Here is an 18218-nt window from a genome sequence, read left to right as displayed (position 1 = left end):
TTCAAGTTTTTTCCATAACCGGTGTCGTAATGAAATTTCTTTGTGTGATAAAATGAAGTTTAAAAAAAAGGTGAATTATTGATAACGTCTTGAATAAATCTTTAAGACATGAGAGTAACGGCACGTGGGATGACATACGACTTACACACACGCGTTGCCATAAGGGCAGTGAAAAATTTTGTAACATAAGGTGAATGTCAATTCCCACGAAGCCTTACAAGTGACTTGATAGAGAATTATGTATTATATTGGTATAGTCTTAAATTTCAAAGAAAAATTCGATAGCTCAATGCGTGTACTTGATCAACACAAAAATAAGAAGAGCATATGGTTCACGGTGCCCCCAGCATGGAACTAATAGGCTACCTTTGCACCAGGAAGAACCAACACCTATATACTATATATAATATTATAATATCGAGACAACGGACCATCTTGAGACTCGTGTATCGTCGCAATAATCGCCCTAAACTGACAATTAGACTGTGAAATTGTCTATGAAATCGATATTATATCTCAATTATTCTTAAAATTTGTTGGAAAAAAAAAAAAAAATTGTTAAACTGTTTCAATTTTTTTCCTATGGGGCAAACAAATAAATTTTTCCCAAAACAAATTTAATTATGGTACATTGAAGAAAAAATTTATTTGATTCAAATAATTGGTTACTTGACTGTTATCAAATAAAAATTCACTTGAATCAAATAATTTTTATTTGAATTAAATAAATTATATTTGAATAAAAAATTTTTGTATTTGAATCAAAAATTTCTGTATTTCAAACAAATACCATTTAAATGACTCGAAAATTATTTGGTTCAAGTAAATATTTATTTGATACAAATAAATATTCATTTGATAATAGTCAAGTAACCGATTATTTGAATCAAATAAATTTTTTTTTCATTGTATTCAAATAAGAAGCAGTAATGTTATTTTAACACAATTAAATTTTTTACCAGTATTATAGCAAACAAATTATTAAATTTAATTTCAAATTCTAAATTAGAATTTAAAAAAAAACATTTTTTTCAAAAAGCTTCCAATTTTGAAAATAAGAAGTTCCTGAAATTCTGTTAGGAAAAAATGTATTTCCAATGGGAAATGGTATTTTTCCTAATTTAAAAAGAAATCGAAAAAGAATTTCATGTAATTATTTATCTTATAATTTATAAAAAAAAAATGTAACTCTAACCTTAGTCTGCAAACCAATGTCACATTTTGAATTTGAAATGGAAACACACACGGCGATTTAAAAAAATTTCGAACACTTCCGGAAACTGCGTTTTAATACAAAATACTTTTTTCTCTAAAGATTTAAGCGAACGCGATTTTAAAAATTTCGAACACTCCCGAAAAAAATGTACTGAAATAGAAAAAAAAATAAATTAGTAAATATCAAAAAAATACTAAAGTGGAAATAAAAACCAAAAATTTTTTTTTGATTTTAAAATTTATAGAAAATTTACATTCACGTTAACAACGTCTATTGTCATAGGTCAATACACAAATTGCAACTGATTTAATTATCTTTGGGATAAAAATAATTTTCTTATTATATTTTTGGTTAAAATTTTCCGAATAATCTTAAGATTTGCCAAAAAATTTCCTTCTTTTGATAATTTGTACTTTTGAAAATTAGAATTTTTAGTAATTCCCCCTTTTGGTAATTCGCACTCAGAAAAAAAAATTCATTTGAAGCAACCAAATTTTGGTTAAATCAACAAAATAAATGCATTGATATACAGTTAACCAAACATTTGGTTGCATAAACCAAACGTTTATTTAGCTCAATCAAATTTTTTCTTTGTTCAAAAAATTTATTAAAATAAACCAAACAGTTATTTAGATCAAATAAATATTTATTTGAATTAAACAAATTTTGTTTGAACTAACCAAAAAATTGGGTAAATATTAAAAAAAATGGTACATTTGGTTCAAACATATCTTTTTTCTGAGTGCGATAACGTTTGAAAATTCAAATTCGATCTTTTGGCTATTCGATAAAATAAAATTTTAAACACAATTTCACAATATATACACACTAAAAAATAATATTTACTTTCAGTTCACTTTTGACTAAAACCGTTAACATTAGAACCATTTTTACTGAATTTCAGCCTTGAGTGTATGATTTTAAGTCCTAAAATTGACTTAATCTAGTTTTAAGATTAAAATTACACTAGTTTTAAGGCATTTTGATTTTAAGATGTTAACGGTTTCAGTATTTGTTTTTTGTGTGTAAAATAAAAAATGCAGGAAAAAAATTAGAATACTAATTTAACAGTTTGACTATTTATCTGTTCGAATATTAATTTTCATTGAAAATGATTGAAAATCAATAACTATTTTGAGATTAAGTTTAAAAAGTCCCCAATTTTTTTGTAATAATTTCAGATTGGTCAAATTTTTAAAAATTATAGGCAAAAAAAATTTTTTATTGAAAAAATTGTGGGTTATCTATAAAAAAAAATACGATCTTTGCAATGATCTCGATATAATAAAGAGTAAAAGAAAAAGAAAGAATGAAAGAAAAAATAAAAAAATTTGCCCTGACATCGAGTGTCTTATTTCGTTCTATATGGTCCCTATAGAATTTGAGACTGTTCATTGTTTGATACTTTCAAATGAAGCCAAACAAGAGTCTCTCACTCACGTGCCATTCGATCAGTCATTTTTACTATATATATATATATATATATATTGCGGAAGCTAAACACACACCTTTAACAGGAAACTAGCTTTCGAAGGATTCCATCGAAGAGACGTTGCTTGCACATCCTGTTAAAAAAGACCGCCACAAGCGGAAAAGAAAAATTGGCGCGAACATAAGGAATGATCATATTGTGTTCGTTTTACGGAACATAAATTTTCTCACTTGCAATAAACATGACCAACATAATACAAACTTGAAATAGACGAAGAGAAACGGTTTTTAACAGGGTTGATTGTTTCAGGGTCAAGCGGAAGCTAATTGCCTCATGTGAAATTTATGTATTTTACGTTGAAAGACAAAAGAAAGAATTACTTGTGTGAAGATTTATCGTCAGTACAATCTTTACGGTCAATTTCAATACTGATTAAATAAAAAAAAAAATATTTTTTATTGCAAGAGCAACTTTTCTAAAAATATTAAGTGCAAGAAAGGGAGAAATACACTTTGCATAAATTCATGAAGTTTATATGGAAGTTAACTGGTTTTTTTTTTTTTTTTTTTTTTCAATGGAGAGGAAAAGGCGTAACCTTTATACGCGTTAATTTAAGGAAATTACAGTACGAGGAAATGTAAAATAGATTTCATATGGGGAATCTTATTGCAGTGAGGGAAAATAATTTTTTTAATTAATGCAATTCTGTGGCTTTTAATGCTTGTATCATCTTTCTTTAACGAGTCACATATTAAAAAAATTATTATTCACCTTTAAATATCTAAGGGATATTTAATTCTAAACATAAAAAAATACTAAACTTTATAGTTCACTGAAAAAAATTTATTTTATTTATTTACTTGACTATTAAATAAATAATTACTAAATAATTTTTGAAAATGAATTACATAAAACTGTATTTGAATCAATAATTTTTTGTATTTGAAATAAAAATACTATTTAAATAAATAATCACGGTGCGCCAGAAGGAGGTTTAAATAAAAATTAATTGGCACTTAAAAATTCTTTTTGATTATGCTTCTAAGATGAATAAAAAACTTTTCTCAATAGGTTTTAAAATCAGCTTACGTGCCCAATTTAAAACAAATTGAGTTTTAAATATTTAAAAATAATATTTTATGAGGAACCAGAATTTATTTAATGTATACTTATATGCGTATAGATAATAGATGTTTTAGATTTGGGTTCATATAAATTTATTAACAATGAAGTTATTTTCTTGTTTCGTTTTTATATTTATGCATTAAGAGTGTCGAACGGTATCTGAAATTCTTTGTCAAGAAGAGAGCTTTAATTATGATCGCTCTGAACGTGAAATAGTATTGATTTTAAAATACTTTTTTCTCGAAACACGAAAACTTTTAACAAAATCAGCCAAAATCCTCATCTTATAAATTTCCTAAATCCAAAAGACTGTACGAATCCATGGAAAAAGATGGTTGCAAAACAAAAAGTAGAAAAGTAATCTAATAACAGCTGCGACTTTGTGCGCCCTGCATGCTGCTGCCATCTGACGGCGGCAGGAGGTAATGAACCTGTCATTATATTACTTTTCGTTTTGCAATCGTGTTTTTTTATGGATTCGTATAATCTTACAGATTTAGGAAATTTATATAAGATAAGGATCTCTAGCTGCTTTTCTAAAAAATGTCCGTCTTTCGAGAAGAAAGTATTTTAAAATCAATGTTTATCATTTTCACGTTTAGTGCCGTTTTTATAGAGCGATAATTAAAGGTCTCTTCTTGCCAGAAAATTTCAGAGATCATTCGACTCTCTTAAATAAATTTTGTCACTCTTAAAATCGTTCTTTTAACATTATAATTTAATTTTTTAAAATCGGACACAAACACTACAGCAATATAATTATTTATATGTAAAATTGAAAATAAGTAATTATTTTATCATTTATTACAGTATTTATTAGATTAAATAAATTCTGATTCCCCATAAAACACTGTTTTTATATAAAAACTCAATTTTATTTTAATCGGGCACGTAAACTGATTTTAAAAACTATTGAGAAATGTTTATTATTCATCTAAGAATTATAATCAAAAAGAATTTTTAAGTGCCAATTTATTTTTATTTAAACCACCTTCTGGCGCACAATAATTACCAAAATAGAAATTTTTTCGAATTTTTTTTTAAATTTTGGGATTTCTTTGTGCATTGTTATTTTGTAAAATATGCAACAGAGGGTCAATTTAAAAAAAAAAAACGGAAAAGGAATGATGCATGGCTGAACATTGCTTTAGGAGGAGATTTTATATACATATTCATAAATGCGTCTATATACTTCCTTCTTGTACCTGTTAATTTCGAGTTCACTTTTACATGTTTGTCAGTGTCGCGAATACACTTTTTGATTTTAAGACGTGGTTAGCGGCGTATCATCGTGATTATACGGTACTTGAACTTATTCATAAGCGTTACTAAAACCCTATGTATATTATTCAGTTTCTTCCTTTGTAAAAATAAGTCACCTTCTACATGCACACGTGCATGTTCTTCTATACATCCGAAACTTCGAAATTAAATCAAACTTTCCCTTATATAATTCACTTTTTAAACCTTATAATTTTTTTTCAATTTCTCAAAAATTAAAAAAAAAATAATAATAATTTTAAAAAAAAATTAAAATAATTTTAAATTTTTCAATAAAAATTATGAAATTTTGTAATCGAAACAAAATTTTTTAATTTTCAGGGCGTATGAATTTTAAATTAATTTCATTTTAAAGAATTTTTTATATTTCTTAAACAAATTTTCAATTTTTTGAATTAGCATTTGAACTTATTTTTTAAAGGAATTTTTACCGAATTTTTGTTTCACAGAATTTTTATTTCCATTTCTTTTTTAACCAAATTAAAAAAAATGTAATTTAACCAAATATTAAGCAGAATTCTGTATTTCAGCAAAAAAAAAAAAACATTCAGAAAAATTTTTTTAAATTAAAAATTGGTTTAAAAAAAAAATTCTCTCTAATTCGAAAAATTCATCTGAAAAAATAATTGTTTAAAAAATTAAATTTCAAAATTCTTTTAAATTTATTATTACTGTAGAAGTTATTATTACTGTAATAATAAATAAATTAATGAAATGAAAATTGAAATTTTCATTTCTACTTATAATTTAAATAATAAATATTTATTGAGCTGAATATTTGAAAAAAATAACGTACTGGCAACTTTGTCATAAAAATAAAGCATATGCGTATCAAAATATTCGAAACACACGAGAAACTATAAAGGGGGTGAAAACTATGCATTCATTTCCTGTCTCTCGCTCTCTCTCTCTCTCTCTCTCTCTCTCTCTCTCTCTCTCTCTCTCTCTCTCTCTCTCTCTCTCTCTCTCTCTCTCTCTCTCTCTCTCTCTCTCTCATTTTAGGCAGTGATTTGTGGGAAATTTTGTTAAATCCCACTCATTTTTGGGATTAAATTTATTTATGCAGAATCTAATTAAAATACACGTGACATATTTAAACGTGAGAATTTTTTAAATTCAAAAAAAAAAAATTATTCTTCAACGGTTAAAATATTTATACTAATAAATAATTCAATATTAAAATTATACGTAAATTATATGTTATATTTTTTATTAATATTTTCAATATTTTATTTGTCTTTTTATAAATCCAGTTCATTAATTGTTTTAGTTTTTGGAAAATTTTTTATTCTAAACAAATAAATATTTACTGATAATAATTTTTATTTGAATTAAATAAATTCCAACCATTTTTTTATATTCAGGAAAAAAAATTTTCTATCTGTATCAGCGATATGTTTCTCTGGAATAGCGAAAATTTTTTTTTACTATTTTAGTGAAATATATCGCTGTGCCAGTGAAATTTATCGCTATTTCAGGTGAATTTTTTTTTTCCGTGTTTGAAAAAAAAATAATTTCTGTATTTGAAAGAATTATCATTTAATATTGACAAAAATAATAATTATTTAAAAATATTTATTTGATAACTAACCGATTATTTTTTAATCAAATATTTTTCAGTATTAAGTAAAAAAATTTTTTTCTCAATATTCGAAATAAAAGAAGGTGAATTTTTTTTTTCTCAACTCGGCTCATTAGTTCGTCACGCTAAAATTTCATCGTTAAATAAGAAATCCGTTTCTCTCGAAAAGGGGGGGGGGAGTTCTCTCTTTATAATAATGAATAGAGACGTTAAACATACAAGATGGGACGCGCGATAAGCAAAGAAAATTTGTGTCCAGATATAATAATACACAATGTAACATATCGTAATCATAGAAGGGAGTCAATGAATGAAAAAAAAAAAAGAAAAAAAAAAGAGAATGACATAGCAATGTTGGTTAGACTTTTTAACTTTGTCTAAATTCATTGTGGCCAACCACTCGGCCATGAAACATCATCGAAGGGGTTGTTGCACGCATTTATAGAAACAGATGGTCGATTGCGTAAAATCGATTTTTACCGATTAAAATCTCAAGTAGTGTATATATATTTACCCCCCTTGATCATCATCGTCATCGTCATCGTTATCGAGCATTGACTGTATAAACGTGTGTCAAGATCGCGTGATAAAAATGTCGTCAAAAATACGCATTTTCATATTATATGCCAGCTGCTTACTCGTCGGTCATTTCCTCTTCAATGCTTTCCATTTTTCAGGCTAGTTAAATTCGATATATTGAATCATGAAATCTGACAGTTTTTTTCTTAAGGAAAAAAATGAAGAAAAAAAAATCACTAAACCCGAAAATATATATTTGGGGAAAATTTTGCAGCTGGAATTTTTTTTTTATCAATTTAACGTTTTACAAAATTTAAAATGACGCATATGATTATTACTAATTTTCCTCATTTTTTTTTAACTGAAATAAAATTACACAATAATTACTATTTTTTATCTTGGATTTTCTTTTTAATATTTTCGTTAATAATTTTTATTTTCATTCATTTTTTTTATTATTATTTAAGCGGTTAGAAAGTGGTGAAAACAGGCTTAAAATTAATAATATTATTATTATTCTATTTTTTTATTTCTATTTTTTATATTAATAAATTTATATTAATTAATAATACCTAATTAATTAATTATAATTTCTATAGAATTTTGACATTTTTCTTGTTCTAAAAATTGCCAAAATTCTATAAAAATTATAATTTATTATTAATTTATATATTTTATAATTTTATTTATTAATAATTATAATTTATTAATATTAATTCTATTCATATTTGAAATTATATTGATCATTATTATTGATTAATAATAATCTGAAGTTATAGTCCGATTTGTAACATTATATGTTTATATATACTATTAATTAAAAAATAATTACTTTGTAGTTAAATTTTCAAATTATTAAAGATAATTAAAAAAAAAATTTTGTCTTTTCTTTATGACGCATCGTCTTAACTTGAAATACTCAATGATAATTATCATTTACATTTTCATTTGTGAAAAAAAAACCCAGTTCTGTATTTGAAAAAAAAAAGAAAATTTAATTGACTCAGATAATAATTATTAAATAGAAATAAATTATTTCTACTATTTGATAAGTAATTATTTGAATTAAATAATTTTTTGTCAGTACTTAATTTTTCAAACAAGAAACTATTGTTCATTGATTTGACAAAAATTTATTTCTTTTTTTTATCAATATTAAAAGCTAATTTACCATAATGAAATATTTCATTTTAATATTCAATTAAAAAAAAAAAAAAAGAATGCATTATTTTCTCTGTGACGAAAGAAAAAGAAAAATTCGACAATTCTTATTTAATTGTTTTATAATTAAAAATTAATTTACCAAATTATTAGTTTAAAATAGTTTCGGCAGCTGCTTATATGTAAACAAAAGGTATAGTATTTAAAAAAAAAAAAATTCAGATAACCTAAATGTATAATATAGAGAAAGAGAGAACCACGTGATGTGGGTGCAACCGCTTCCTATTTTGTTTCCCCCCCTCCCCTTTTTTTCTGCTTTTGGTTTCGTAACGCGAAATTATGGGTTCGAAAACCGCAACTCCACCCCTTATTACAGATATTTATTTATATATATATATATATATATATATATATATATATATATATATATAAAAGGGTTTCTGTTTGAAAATTTTACTTTTCATATAGTGAATGTTGATAAATTTACTGGCCTGGGCATATAATGGACTCCAAAGGGGGATGGAAATGCTTATTTCAAACCAATCAAAGCTGCAATTACATATACAAAAAACCCCTTTTTTTTCATGAGTTGACAACTTTGAATTCTTTTCAAATGCTCGGTCAGTCAATTGACTGTATTTAATTTTTTTTTACTTTTATTTGAACGCATAATATAAAAAGGGAGGACACAATCGGAAATAAAAAATTCTGATTATTAAAGAAAAAATTAACTTAGCGAAAAATATTAATTGTATGCAGGTGGTTTTTTTTTTCATATCACTGAAAAAAAATTTGATTCAAATAATCTGTTACTTGACTATAATCAAATATAGCTATAATTGATTAATAAATAAATTTTTTTTCATATTTATTATAATAAAATTATATTTTTTATATAAATATTTTAAAATAATTTTATACATATAAAACAATAAATAAAAAAATAAATGTAAATAAACTAGTTGTATACAGCATTGTAAGTATATACTTATAGATAAAAATTTACACTGACCCGATGGAATAGAGTGGGGATTAGGGTAATTAGCTTTCGAAGACTATTTCATAATTACAAAGGTAAATGCATTACTTGTTTCTCAGTTTCTTTAAATTGTCATCGACCGTCATATAGGAATATTATTCTTCGAGTTTTGTGAATTGTAGTAATTTTTTTTTTTAAAAGTGTTCTACGCTTTTATGTGCAGTGTTTTTTAAAAGTAATATTTAAACAATATAGGTTAATAATTACGTCGAAAAAAAAAGTTTTTAAAAAATGGCTTTCAAGAGGATTTTATTACTCTGTTGTTTAGTTTCCTTCGGAATAGCTGTTGATAGTAAGTTATAAGTTTTAATATATTTTAAACTTGAAACGTAATCAAAAATAAAAATAAATAAATAAAAATTAACTGTCCCATAAATATAATTTAATTTTTTTTCAATTTAGATATAAAATTCTTTTTTGATTGTCAAATACCTGAGAATTAATTTTTTTTTCTAGAGAAAAATTTCAAAATTAAGTTTTAAACATTTTTTTCCTCGATATAGACTACAATAGAAAATTGTCTTCGCATATCATTTTGCGAAGGCTTTCAAGTTTATTTTATCTGCCTAATTATAGAAAAAAAAAATACAAAAGTACGTGTTATCACTTCAAATTTTTTAAATTATATATACCATAATTTCATAACTAAAAATAAAAATAATTTAAATTTTTTTTAAATTTAATATTTATTCATATCTAAATATAAAGAAAATAATAATAATAATAGAATTTAGATTAGTTTCAATGAAAATTGATAATTGCATTGAATTTAATATCAATTGTGTATTAATAATTATTATAAATATCAAAATAAATTATTAAAATAAAAATATATTTAAACATTACACCAACAGTAACAACAACTCTTGCACCAGAAATTAGTACTTTAACCACAAATGGAGAAACAGAAGGAGTTACTCAAAGTACAAATAAAAATGACACAAGTAAAACAAAAAAAAATGAAAATTCTGAAAATATTGACAATCCAACTACAATAATACCTGAAACACCAAAAAACTCTTCCACCACACCAGAAATTAAGGATAAAAAAGAAACTGACAATCCAACTACAATAATACCTGAAACACCAAAAAACTCTTCCAGCACACCAGGAATTAACGATAAGAAAAAAACTGACAATTCCACTACAAAACAACCAGAAACACCAAAAAACTCTTCCATCACACCAGGAATTAACGATAAAAAAGAAACTAACAATTCAACTACAAAACAACCAGAAACACCAAAAAACTCTTCCACCACACCAGAAATTAACAATAAAAAAGAAACTAACAATTCAACTACAAAACAACCAGAAACACCAAAAAACTCTTCCACTACACCAGGAATTAACAATAAAAAAGAAACTAACAATTCAACTACAAAACAACCAGAAACACCGAAAAACTCTTCCACCTCATCAGGAATTCCCCAAAAAAATATAACTGATAATAAATTACCCAATAATTCTAATTCAAATAAAAATAAAACAACAGATAATACAGGAGCAACAGATAAACCTCAAACTACAACTGAAATTAATGACAATCAAACTACAATAAAAGATGAACCGCAAACTACAACTGAAGTTAATGACAATCAAACTACAATGAAAGATGAACCACAACAGCCTAAAAATCAATCGACAACTCTTAATGTTTGGGACGTAAAAAAATTTAATTATGTGCTTATTAATGAAGCAACTAAAGTTCCTTGCACTTTGACTAAAATGAATATCACACTCACAATACCTTACAAGACAAAAGATGATAAGGTACATTTTTCTAATAATCCATTTCAAAATATAAAAGCATAATTAATAATCTCGAAAGTTTTCTCTGTATAATCCACAAGAATTTTAGAGCCTAATTTACCTGATTTTAGAGCATAACCTAATTTACTTGAATTTTCATGAAATCACAGAAAATTAAAAGGCATTAAAATAAGCTGCAACGCTTATTATTTTAATCCATTTTGGTATTAAAATAAGCAAAATTGGATTAAAATAATAAGCGTTGCAGATTATTTTAATGCCTTTTAATTTTCTATGTTCTTTTACCTAAATTTCTATTCAGAAAAAAGGGGAGGAATCATTTCACTGTTTTCTTGAAAGTATCAATTTGATACCGAATTGGATCAAATTGATCCCAATATTTGAATCAAATTATATATTTTGATCCAAATATTGGAATCAATTCGTTGCAATTTAATACTTTCAAATTAACAGTGAATTCCAATCACAGAAAATTAAAAGGCATTAAAATAAGCTGCAACGTTTATTATTTTAATCCAATTTTGCTTATTTTAATACCAAAATGGATTAAAATAAGCAAAATTGGATTAAAATAATAAGCATTGCAGCTTATTTTAATGCCTTTTAATTTTCTGTGATAGTAAAGTTATTAAGAGGAAATATTTATTTTATAGAATTTCCATTTGTAATCTTACAGAATTTTTAAAAAATATATTTGGCCTAATCCTATTCAATCTAACCTTCATTAGGCCTAATTCTTGTGTGTAACCCTAATCTTTTGCTTATATTTTTATTTTTATTGAAACTATATTAATCATATCGTGCAAAACGTTTAGAGAAAATTTTTAATACATATTTATTTTGTTAAAATGAATATTAAATTAATGCAGGCCGACAAAATTTTCTTCTACTTCAGAACAAAGGATCAGATTATATTTTTTGACATGAATCCGAATCTAATCTCAGAATTGAACCAGCACATCAGATTTTCGAGATTATTTCATTAAAAAAAAAAATTTTTTGGAAACTTTAAAAAATCTTTATTTGGCTGTATTATAATTTGAATTTCCTGAATGGTGAATGTTTTAATTCAGAGAATTCAAAAAAATTTCAATTTCAAAGAGCCAAATAAAAATTTTTGAAAGTTTAAAAATCCATTTGAAAGCCAAGGAATAGTATATACTTTCAGATGCTGCAACGATATTTTTGAAAAAATATTTCTTTGATGTTAAATGACTTAAAATATGGTATAATAAATTCAGCAAAATTCATCTGCGAAGTATATTCTGGTTCTTGGTTCTGAATTATAGGAAAAAATTTACTGTAATTTATTTATTAATTTGATATATTGAAAACTAAAAAAAAAAAATTATTTTAGATCGTTACAAAGAATTTAACAGTTCCTTTAAATGCAACTGTAAATGGTACGTGCAGCGAAAAAATATCAATTATGACATTAATATGGCAAGAATCAGAAGAATTGGGACTAACATCATCGGACAATGAACTTTCAATAAAAATTGTACGCGACGGTGATGTTCATTATGTTCAATTTTTAACTGTTTCCATTGCATTGGATAAAATTAATTTTCCAAATGCCACAGGTATAAATTTCATTTCATATTTAAAAAAAACTAATATAATTAATTAAAAGAAGTACCTATAGGTCGTGTAATATTTTTAATATGAAAATTTTTTTGACATTTTAAATTTTTATATTTTAGAAAAAAATTTGATTGTAAATTCTACTGACAATTTAATGTTGTTCCAAACTACGAGTCCAAATAATATATACATATGCAATAATGCACAAGTAATAAAAGCCGATGGCGTGACAGTTACTTTTGATAACATTCAACTTATTGCATTCAATACTAATGGAAATAGTACTTTACAAAAAAAAGGTAAGTTGTATTTTTTTTTAATTTTTAGATTAGGCCCTAAAAAAATTGTGTCAAAAATTAAATTATAATTATATTAATATTAATTATATTAAATATATATATTAATTTGAAAAAAATTTTTTCTTTACAGAGGAAATTTGTCCAACTGTCAAAATTATGACAAATAAGAAAAAAACGAAAAATATTGGTATAATTGTGGCAGCTATCTTAATAGCATTGGTGGGAATAACACTAATAATATTTATCGTTAACAGATATTCCAGAAAAGTAACTTCATGGAATATTACTAAAGCTTAAAAAAAAATTTCGTAAGCAAAAATAAAATTGGTCTTCACTCAAGGATTATTTACTAATATATATTAAAAAAAAAGAAAAGAAGATTTAAACAAGCTTAAAAATTCAAGACTCTATATAGTAAGAAAAAATAAAAACAGTACTCTAAATTTAAGAATATAATCTGCATTAATTTATTTTTACAGTGAAAATATAATATTCTTAAATTTAGAATATCTTTTTTTTTGTAACTATATAAAGTTTAAAAATTATATTAATAATTAGTTTTTAATTGCTCAATATTTATTAAGTTGACAACATATTTTTAATATTATTTATTATTTATATTTATAACTAAAAATTAATGTACAAGATAAAATTAAAACATAAAACTGATTTTCCATATAGTATGCATAATTTTGTCCCTTTTTCGAAAAAATAAGTTGCATACACATTTAATAAAAAAAAAAATACAAAAGTTATTATCTTTATTTATTATAAAATTCAAATTTAGCTTTTACTGTGATCAAATTTTTAAAATTAATAACTTCTTTCAAATTTGTTTAAACAATTAGTATTAATTAATTTATTTAAACAATATTAATTAATTATTTAAACAATTATTCACTATTAATCATGAAAATTATGCTTTAATTTTTATTTAATTGAAAAATAAAAATTTTAATAGCAGAGGTAATTAAATTATGCTCTACATGGAAAATCAAGAATATGTAATTAAAAATTTTTATTTATTTATGTAGCAAAAAAAAATGAATGCTCAATATATCTCGCGAAAATATATTCTCCAATCATTTAATAATAAATAAAAAAAAAAAAAATACTGGGTCCATCCCTCGTCACGGATACGCCCACCCCAATTACCCTATACGTTACTAAATTTTGGTACTTATCATGACATCTGCACATTCGTGTGAATCTTCCGCTCTACAAATGGTATTAAAAAAAATAATATATAATGTCCATTGCGTGATGAAAGTCTTTAATGTGAGAAATAAGGTTCATCGTACGCTCCAATTTTCTTTTTAAAAAAAATGTATTTACAAACTTATTGGTATTGAAAAAAAAATTGCACCAAAAAAAATTTTATTTATAATCTAAAAAATTTGTTTTTCACTTTATTTTCAAAATAAAATTTATAATATATATACAATTATTATTAAAAGAGCGTTATTTTAAATAAAAGAAATTTTTTCTTCAACTAATGTTAAAAATAATTTTTAAGTCATTAATAAAATTAAAATAACTAAAATAATTATTTTTTTTGATTTTATTTAAAAAAATTTTTTTTTTCTGAATCAAAAAAAGAATTTTTTTTCTGAAATCCAGTTAGCAACAGCTATCTCAAATGACTCAATATATAAATAATGTAAAACGTCAAAGTGAGAAATGACAATTTAATGTTATTTTAACGCACTTTATATTGTATTCAAAAAAAAAGAAATTGAAAAGTTTTCAGAAAATTGTGTAAAGATTAAGAGACTTTTCATTTTCAGGCTTTAAATTTATTTCTATTATTATAATTTTAAAATAAAGTAAAATTATAAAAATATCCATAAAATAACATTCGTTTTTTTTAATAAACAATTTTTAAAAAAATTTAAATAAACAAATTTTCGAAAATATTATATTTGAAATTGAATATAGTATCCCTATTTTTCTGATATTATAAAAAAATGTAATTAAAAAAAGAGAATTTTTAATATATAAAATAATTAGTTAAATAAAAAATTTCTTTCAAATCAAATCATAATTTTCATTTGGTCGCCAAATTTTTTTTGAATAAAACTGTATTTTTTTTTATTACAAAACATTTGTATAGAAAAATTTAATAAAAAATTAAAAATAATTTTTTTTTAAAATTATCTTTAAATTAAGAAAATTTTTCAACAATTTTAAATGTTTCTTTTTTAATTCAATAGCAAATTAGTAGTAAATTTTTAAACTAAAAATCGATAAAGAATTAAATAAATTTTTTTTTTGCATTTTTTTTTTCCCTTAAATTATGGACGTTAGGTGATTTTTCTTTTTAAAGAGATTATGATAAATATACTTGTAATACGAATCACAACAAAGAGGACGATCTGTTATCTACTGTTTTCTCAACACATATATATAATTCGATGATTTTTCGATAAGGCAACAATGATGAAGATGGTCATAACCCCGTATTACAATAATTGATATCATATAGATTGAACAACATCTGCTTTCTGATAGGGATATCCAGGTGTTAAATGAGGGGTGTAACGGTTATGTTATTTTTTTCTATCATTTTAATTTTGTGACCAAGTTACACGCGATTCAACATTAGTTCCGCGTGTGTATATAACACATATCCATAAACAAGTGATTCTCAATTATATTCGATCAAAAAAAAAAAAAAATTTCCATACCGAACAATTTTTTTCAATTTATAAAAAAAATCGGATACATTTCAAGGGGAAACGTTTAATCTGATCTCAAAGATGATTTTCATATTTTGAAATAAAAAAAAAATTCTTGAAAGTTTTTTTTTCTAAACAAAGATAAGATCTACCTTCTCATAAATTTTGAACAGAAATTTTTTACTTACGAAAAAAAAAAATTCAAGAATAGTAAAATCTTTGTAAATCATTAAAAAATTTTCATAGTAAATTAACAAAAAAGAAAAGAAAGCAGCTGATGATAAAAATGTAAAATTCTCACGGTGATTATTTGTATATATATATACGGTTTTTCTAATTTAAAGACATGGTTCATCGATTCATGACGGTTAAACGGCCAATATAAGCAATTGGCTTATCATTTTTTTAATTTGTTTCCCACGGGGGTCGGAAATACAATACGCATCACGCGAACATTCACCCTAATTTCATTTCGAGCAATTTACAAATTTACGACTGATGCTAAAACGTGCTATATATATATATATGTATAGTCATAAATGCCGTGCGATTATTATTTACACATAAATAGTACACATGTTATAATTAAACGTGTGTAAATTCAATAACAGAAATTATAATTCTTCTAACGGTTATAAATATATTAATAAGCTCTAAAATTAATTTCATAGAATTTTCATTACACAAAATTTTATAAAAATAAAATTTATAAAAATAAAATTTATAAAAATAAAAGTTATAAAAATAAAATTTATAAAAATAAAAGTTATAAAAATAAAATTTTATAAAAATAAAATTTATAAAATAAATTAGATAAAATAAATCATTATCTAGAATTTATTTTTAATAGAATTTTTATTTCTACAAATTATTGTAAATTTTAATTTATTTATTTAATTATTTATTTATTTATTTATTTATAACATTAACACCCGCGATCTAATTGGACGATAAATGGGCAACTTCAGTACATAGCTTAAATTATATTACAAAATTAGAAATAACTAAAAAAAAATAAAATAAAAAAATTAAAATTATGAAAAATTATGAAAATTAAAAAAAAATTATGAATTAAATATTAAAATTATAAATTTCTATATTACAGAACTGTTACTTAAACGAATTTTTATTTTACATGTTTGTTATTTCATTAAATTTGAATATTTTTGACAGAATTATTATTTTCTTGAAATAAAAAAATTTTTAATTCTGAATTTTATTATTTAATTAAGAAATTGTCATTTATTCGAATTTACATTTTACTGAATTTTAAAAACAACGAATTTTCATTTTACACAATTTTCATAATAATAAATTAATATAATAATTATAATAATAATAATAATTCATAATAATTAATTCATAATAAATTATTTGGCAAAACAAATTTACCAATTGTAAAATTAGTGTTCAAATTTTTCTGACTGATATTCATTGAAACAAATTAAAGTTCTGTAAAATAAAAAATTCAACGACTTAATAATTCTGGCAAATGTAAATTCGGATATGAAAATTAAATTAGGAAAGAAATATTTTTTTTCTGTAAAATAAAATTTTTTTAAAATTACTATTCTGTCTAATGAAAATTCGAGGAAATAATCATTTTGCTAAATTCAAATTCGATGACATAAAAAATCCATAAAATAAAAATTCTGTAATAATTCTGTAATATAAAAATTCGGTTAAATGGAATTTCTATTAAATAATAATTCAAAGAAATAATAATTTGAAAAAATAAAAATTCGGCTAAATTGTAAATTCTGTGAAATTCTGACAAATTAATTTTAGAGCTTATTTATAAATCGCATATTAATGTAAAAATTATATCTATATTATATTTTTTCTTTCTGTTTTTTTTTCACTATTCAAGGATTAAAAATAAGATTTATCGATTCGGACCAAACGACGGGCGATCCTTTAAGGTATATATAGAAAAAGGAACCTTTTAGGATATTTTGGTACGTGCCAATCACTGACTTCTGGTCAGTTCTTAACTCGAAAATTGTACTATAGCTCTTTCTTTCATAAAAGATTTCAGGGTTTCAAAGTAGTTCAGACTCAGGAAATCAAGATTTACCGCCATGGGTCCAGATTTTCGTGAAAATAAATTGCCTTTGTTATATTTGAATTACTTTTTTCATTTAATAGCTCAATCCTCAAAAGTCACGTTATTCGCGATTTTTTAGGAAAAAAAAAGATTTATTTTAACCACAATGTTGAGATTGTAAATTTTAAATATTAATTAATTTTTTTTTTCTAACCTCAAAATAATATGATATAAAAATATGATCTTTTATATACTGAAATTCATTATAATTGTTAACGTTCGTTTTTTAAATATATTTTTAAATTATTAATATAAAATATAAATTAAATTATTCACTGTATGATAATTAACAAAAAAAAATCGACTTACCGATCGATGAATTTCTATCCTTGAGGCTGTCATGTCATCCACTGAAACATAAAAAAAAAAAATTTTAAGTATGATGAAACTTTTCATTTTTCAAAAGAAATACAAAAGGTTT

At 23.4% G+C, this 18218-nt stretch overlaps 1 protein-coding gene across 1 annotated transcript; it reads left to right on the top strand.

The window, feature by feature from the left end:
• The first annotated feature begins 9394 nt into the window (after positions 1 to 9394).
• On the top strand, positions 9395 to 13643 carry LOC127284511 (proteoglycan 4-like). The gene is made up of 5 exons (XM_051309971.1): positions 9395 to 9647; positions 10210 to 11129; positions 12487 to 12712; positions 12833 to 13012; positions 13143 to 13643. Exons 1-5 carry the CDS (start codon positions 9587 to 9589, stop codon positions 13307 to 13309), a joined length of 1554 nt encoding a protein of 517 aa, XP_051165928.1. The 5' UTR covers positions 9395 to 9586; the 3' UTR covers positions 13310 to 13643.
• Positions 13644 to 18218: the final 4575 nt, after the last annotated feature.

The sequence above is a fragment of the Leptopilina boulardi genome, unplaced genomic scaffold (assembly GCF_019393585.1).
Source record: "Leptopilina boulardi isolate dan_hultmark-lab unplaced genomic scaffold, ZJU_Lbou_2.1 LbouV2_325, whole genome shotgun sequence".
In the NCBI taxonomy this organism is placed as follows: domain Eukaryota; kingdom Metazoa; phylum Arthropoda; class Insecta; order Hymenoptera; family Figitidae; genus Leptopilina; species Leptopilina boulardi.
Note: the sequence above shows the minus strand (reverse complement) of the source record. Positions and strands in the feature narration are given on the sequence as shown.